The sequence below is a fragment of the Dermacentor andersoni genome, chromosome 10, assembly GCF_023375885.2.
Source record: "Dermacentor andersoni chromosome 10, qqDerAnde1_hic_scaffold, whole genome shotgun sequence".
Classification (NCBI taxonomy): Eukaryota; Metazoa; Arthropoda; class Arachnida; order Ixodida; family Ixodidae; genus Dermacentor; species Dermacentor andersoni.
In genome coordinates, this window is record NC_092823.1 from 135,065,708 (window position 1) to 135,071,979 (window position 6,272).

Here is a 6,272-nt window from a genome sequence, read left to right on the forward strand (position 1 = left end):
CAAAATAAAGTGAGAGGACGAGTGGTGACTTCTTTGTCACTGTCGGTGTTAAGGGCGCCATCCTCCGTGACACCAACCAAGGTTATTGCAGAAGGAGCACTTCAGGAATGCCCGCGACACATTCGAACACGGCAGATCCCCTCGCGAACAGTGCGGTGATGCACCGAAACCACTCGCTTTACGCGCTTGTTCAACAGCGCATGTAGTCTAGCTCGAGGTTGTGATTAATACACTGTAATCACACTGATGTCTCACTAACAGCGTTCTAAATCAGGAGAAGGAAGACAGTGCAAAATGCACAGGGGCAACTCTCAGCTCGCCGCTCCTGCGCGAGGCGAAGTGGCCGCGGGCACGGACAGCAGGCGAAAATAAAATAAGAACAACAACCGCGTTATATTCGTGTCACAAACCCGAATATATACGTATAACGAATATGCGTATAACGGAAGGCGCGTTCTGACGTCAGAAGTTCCAGAAAAAAATAAGATCTCATTATATATGTGCAGATACGGTATGTGCCAGTGACCCGCTCTCTTGTCTACGAAATTAAGCAGTAAAACAGCGGTGTCAAAATATACTCATTTCTATATAAATACGCGCCTCCAAGCGCATAACGGCTAGATTAAAACGAAGATTTCTATGCCTTTTTTTTTTTTTCATGAGCTTTGGCGTGGCTGTTCGGTCGGATTCTTGCCGAATGAAGTCGGCCGGTCTTGGATATAGTGCGACGGGCAAGTGCGCTGATCCCGTAAATACCGTAATGAAAAGTGTACCGATTCAGAACACAAAGTAATCCGCGGTCACGTGTACCGCGTGGGTCACACATTATTAATTACATCATGCACGTCGGTCCCGCATCTCGCTGATTCACCGGGAAAGCGCGTATTAACTACGTGCTTTGAAAACGCGTTGCAGAAGATGAACAGTTCTAAAAAAAAAAAAAGCGCGCAACATTGACCGCTTCACAAACATTCCCAAACCACGCGTTGCATCTGTGCAGTTCTTCCTTCCAGCGCCGGTAATGTTTCACCCCTCGAGTAACCGTCTCGCGCCGCAGCTTCGCAGCAGCGATTCATCGAGCGAGGCGTGCCGCAGCCGTAGTAGCGGTGCACGCAACGTCTGCCGTGCGAGACGTGCTGATCCGCTTCTGCACGCAGCCCAGCCATGCGGGACTTCGTGGGCCTCAAGACGGCGGCGGGAGACGACGCTTGCCCCTTCCGGTCTTCGCGCGAGTGCGGTGCCACAGGGCCTCCACGCCGCGACTGCTCGGTGTTCGCCTCGCGCGGTCAGGCGCTGACCATGGAGCAGCTGAGGGGCGGCGAGAACGAGGACGGTGACTGCGGGCGCTCGGCCAGCGCCCGGCCCGAGTGGTTCGACGCGCACAAGTTCGGCAGGGCCAAAGAGATCTTCAGGGAGCACTTGTTCAGGTACGCGAACGCAACACCCGCGCGCGCACGCATTTCCTGCTGAAATTACGGGAGAAACTAGGTGCCTACGGGGAGATGCAGGCACGGCAGTTCAGCCGGCACGTGGGAACAATGGGTAGTAATTGGATTTGCCTACGCTTCGTTCTTCCGGCTTCGAAGGGCCTTGTGACTTTGCAAATCTATTGTTTTTAAGCAATAATATTTCGTTATAGATGCAACCATTCGTAATGATCGTGCTTATGTGCAGATCCTTCTTGTCCCCCTGTCTCTGGAAAACTATGAATGCTTGGACATTCACAAATATAAATCGTAACGAATAACGCCAGAGGGACGTACGAAGCCACAAGCATGACGTTTCTGTATACAAATCCATCAGCTAGCCACCAATCACATGGCAGCTGGACAATCGCAGCGCCCGAGCTTCGAACAACAGAAAGCTGAGCTAGTTGGTACGGATTCATAATGCAAAGAAGGGGTATCATAAGAAGCCAACAAACACTGACACCAAGGACAACATAGGCGAAATTACTTGTGCTTAATAAATGAAACAAATAAACGATAAATTAATGGCAATGAAAGTGGATGAAAAAACAACTTGCCGCAGGTGGGGAACGATCCCACAACCTTCGCATTTCGCGCGCGATGCTCGCACGTGAAGTGCGAGCATCGCACGAGATGCGAAGGTTGTGGGATCGTTCCCCACCTGCGGCAAGTTGTTTTTTCATCCACTTTCATTTCCAATCATTGATAGTTTCTTCGTTTCATTTATTAAGCACAAGTAATATCCCCTATGTTGTCCTTAGTGTCAATGTGCGTTGGCTTCTTAAGATATGAGCACGTTACGTGTCGCACAAGCTACATGTGGCCAGTAGGCTCCATGAGCTTTCCAAACACGATGGTGTGATGATTTGTCGAAGCAATTGTAAGCATGCGGTCAGCAAACTTTTCGCGAGTACTTACGACCGCTTAATTGTTCTGGGTGACCAGGCGGAAAGTTAAGCATTGAATGGCTCGCTCAGTCCGATTTTGTGGAGCTGTCACACCAAAAAACATTAGAATAAAAAAGTCGTAATTCTTCTGCATTTCCGTTTATAAATAATTTATAACGCAAAAGTGCCCAGGCGTAATATCGGCTTGTATCAAATGATCAAAATCTGACGAACAAGTGCGTTGTCGCGACTTCTAGCGCTCCAGCGTTTTCCGTTGTACCCTCCCTGCGTCACTGTGTCGCAATGAAACATTGTGGTTTTCGCCCATAGACACTGCGTTATTGCATTTCTGAACCGACACATTTCCTGGCTGCTCTCGTGGGTTTCGGCCAGTGGTGCAGTAATGCAAAGCCGGTCACATATCACCCTATCACTGCGGTGGCGCTCGTGTCCATGCCATTATTTGGCTTGTTGCAAGCTTTCTGCGTAAGTCCTGCGCGCTGGTTGCCTACCCAAATTGCTTCCGTACTTTTCACATAAATCAACCGTTCGTGAAGGAGTCCTCCGTCTACTAAGATGGATTAGAAACACATGGCCCATTTTGCAATCAGTCCACAGTATAAAATGTTAGAAACATTACTGTGTGCATCGTTATACAACACAACAAAGACTAAATTGTATCCGACATTTGGTGTACTGGCTGAGACGCTAGTATTTTGTGAACTCCATGTCGTGAGAGGTTTATGTTTGTTTTTCATTTATTCTTTTTCATTTTGTTATTTATTTGCTGTAGAACAGAGACAAGCGTTTTGTGGCATTCTAACGCATTTTGTGGCTCAGTGCCTTCACAGTACGCCGTTTATATATCGAACCAATATGGCCATGCGCGTTTCGTAAAAACGCAAGTTCACTGCCCACTGCGGCTTTTCTTTCCCGTCGCAGTTTCTTCTTCGCGCACCTGGTGGGGCTCGCCATGGTGGTGACGAAGCCGTCCATCCTGGAGCCCCTGACCAGCACGGGCCGGTCGTCGACGCTGTCCTGCCTGTACCGGCGCTACCTGAGCACCCTGCGGCACGTCAAGTGCTGGTACGAGGGGGACATCTGGGGCCGCGACGACGCGGCAGCGCTCAGCATCGCCAGGGTGCGCCAGATGCACCGCGACGCCAGCGCTCAGCTGCGCCACCGGCGCTGCCCGGTCAGCGGCGCCACCTACCTCTCCCAGCTGGACATGGCGGTGACGCAGTTCGCCTTCGTCGGCCTCGTGGTGCTCTACCCGCGCCAGCTGGGGCTGTCCCTGAGCGAGTGCGAGCTCGAGTGCGTCCTGCACTTCTGGAGGTGCGTCGGCTACAAGCTGGGCATGGCGGACTCGTACAACCTGTGCTCGGGAAACTACCGCGAGACCTTCGACGTGTGCCTCGAAATGCAGGAGAAGCTCATCAAGCCGGGCCTAGTCAATGCGTCCCGAGAGGCCTCGGCCATGAGCAAGGACATCATCAGCGCCGTCCGCGTGCTGGTCATCTTCCTTAGCTACGAAGGCATGATGACTTACTGGGCGAGGCAGGTCGGACTGGACTTCAACGCGGCGCTCAGCCTGTACGACTGGTGGAGTTACTGCCTCATTTGGCTCACCTTCAACCTGCTGCTGCGCTACAGGACGTTCAGGAACATGTTCAACTGGCTGCTCAGGGTGGCCATCCGGCGCGGAACAAAGTGGGGCGGGTACCTACAGAAGCAGCTCGAGGCGCAAGAACTGCACGCCAAGGGCATGCACCTGAGTTATGCGTACAGATACCACTGAATGAGAGTTATATGCCGGATGATTTAGACCTCTCGAGATCCTTGGAAATATCATAAGGAAAGGCTTAGACATGAAACGGCTGCATTCCGTCCTCGTGAGTATCTTCACTTGCACGAAGCTCTGTGAAACAGTGACGACGAACACGCACCAAGCGTACACATCTATGCCGCACTTTCACATAGAAAGGCGGTGTTAGATGATCCTTAGTAGACTCGAGGAAAAGAAAGGAAAGCATTAGTTAGAGACACACAGCAACGGCATGGAGTTAGTCTGGTGACAGTTTTGAAGAAAGAACTCGGCGTAGTCAAGGAAACAGCAATCACGCTCTCAAATTTCAATGAACGCAATATATACACGAGGAAAAGCCTGGAAACACGCAGCAGTGACGGCGTGCATTAGGCCTACTAGTCGAAAGAGTCACCAAAACGCTATTACGGCTATTACCAAAATGTGGTCGCTCCCGCGTTGCTTTCGAAACAAAACGTCGGCATACAAACGACTAAGTGCTGTCAATCGTCAAGGTAGGTTTGCGGCCCAAAAAATTCCGAGGAACGGGAGCCACAGTTGTCTGGGTTAGAGGAAGGTGTGGTGATCTTGAAAAGACTTCTGTGCATGATGTGAACAGTTGTGCCGGCACGGGGTGCAATATTCTCAAACCCTTTCCAAACAGCTCCCTTAGCTTCGTCAGCAATTTTATTGTTCTGCAAAGCTGAGCGCGTTAACGACGGAGCTCTACTTCAATTTCTATTCACCGGATAATGAAATGGGACAGCCAAGCGTTCCCGCTTGCTTGGAAAGCGGCACTACAAAGAAGCGTTTCGTGACAAAGCAGACGCATTCATTTTTAAAGCGCACGTTCGACTGCTGGAAGCAGAAAACTAAGTAAAATTTTGCAGCTAAAGACTGTGACCTGCTGCAAAAGTAAGAACGAACAAATTTGCAATGCCTCAGAAAGAAGAGCCGGCGTTTTGATCGGTGAACCTACGTTTGACGAGACGGCCTTCTGATACTAGATGGGCCAATGATGGTTGTCGTGGTAACACTTGTCGAGACGTTGTGACGGCAGAAGCGATTCTGTATAATAATTTATTAATACCACGCGCTTTCAGAGACTGCATTGTCTGTAATATCTGTAGCCGCTGTGCCTGGGACGGTGACTGTGTTGTGTCCTTGTGACTTAGGCTTCTCGCCAAACAGGACAAGCTGCATGCCTGCAAGTTTCTTGGAACAGACTGTGAACATCCCAGATACGACCAACCGTCTTTATTGAGTAATCAGTGGCACCGTTAACGTTTCCTTTTATTTGGTTTCCGTGCCTTGAGAGGGCAGAAATAACAGTGGGAGATCTGAGCCTCATGATCATCGTGTAGGCTTGGGCTAAAACGTAGATACCAAGGAACTGTGCAAGGTATGACATTGGGCGGTTTTTCGGTCTGCCTGAGCTATGATCTGTGGCGTTCCGAACAACTGGAACGAGCGCTTTCTGTTGGGGCCGAGACGCCACTTTCTTCACGGATACTTTTTCGTGCGAATATAACGCTATCAGCAACTCGTAATTAATCGGCTGATGGACAATGATTAGCACGATCTTCAAGACGGTTGTTGTGTGTTCAGCTACGCAACTTGATACGATTGAAGTATACCGTGGCATCATAAGACAGGTGCTGCAGTCTTGTTGTACTCCCGAAGTTAGTTATGGCAACATTGTTCGCGACGCGAAAAGTACGACGGCGCTACTGCACCGCATGCGGTGGTACCTGTTTTCAGGGAACCATATTCAATCAAAAGAGAGAGCCTGAAATAAACGGTATAGAGCCTAAGTTGAAGTCTGGCATTGTGTTCCGTGTCTGGAAAGGTATTTCAGTCATTGCCAGAAAAACAACAGCAGTATACTGGAATCACGATGGTGTTATTTAACGGTAAGCTCAAGTACTTACCTAATTTTGGCGCTGTGCATACCATGAGGCCGAGGATCCACATAAAGAATGCTGCGTTGAGCAGAATTCACCGACGCGTAATCTAACGCTGAACATCTGCGGTGCTGCCCTGGACGCTCTAATTTCGCCATCTTGTCGAGTTCAGTTGGCCCTTCATTGCGGATTGACGCCTACATAAGTT

At 50.0% G+C, this 6,272-nt stretch overlaps 1 protein-coding gene across 5 annotated transcripts in view; it reads left to right on the forward strand.

Annotated features, from left to right (window-relative positions):
• LOC126545157 (uncharacterized) overlaps window positions 1–5,974 on the forward strand; it is a 221,138-nt gene extending 215,164 nt beyond the window's left edge. For 4 of the 5 annotated variants that reach the window (XM_055078266.2, XM_050192919.3, XM_050192921.3 and 1 more), the window contains 2 exons: window positions 1,158–1,427; window positions 3,299–5,974. In XM_055078266.2, coding sequence (XP_054934241.1) covers window positions 1,158–1,427; window positions 3,299–4,154 — 1,126 coding nt within the window. In that variant the 3' untranslated portion in view covers window positions 4,155–5,974. The remainder of the gene's footprint in view (window positions 1–1,157; window positions 1,428–3,298) is intronic. The other variant, XM_055078267.2, reaches the window with a different exon arrangement.
• The last annotated feature ends 298 nt before the right edge of the window (window positions 5,975–6,272 follow it).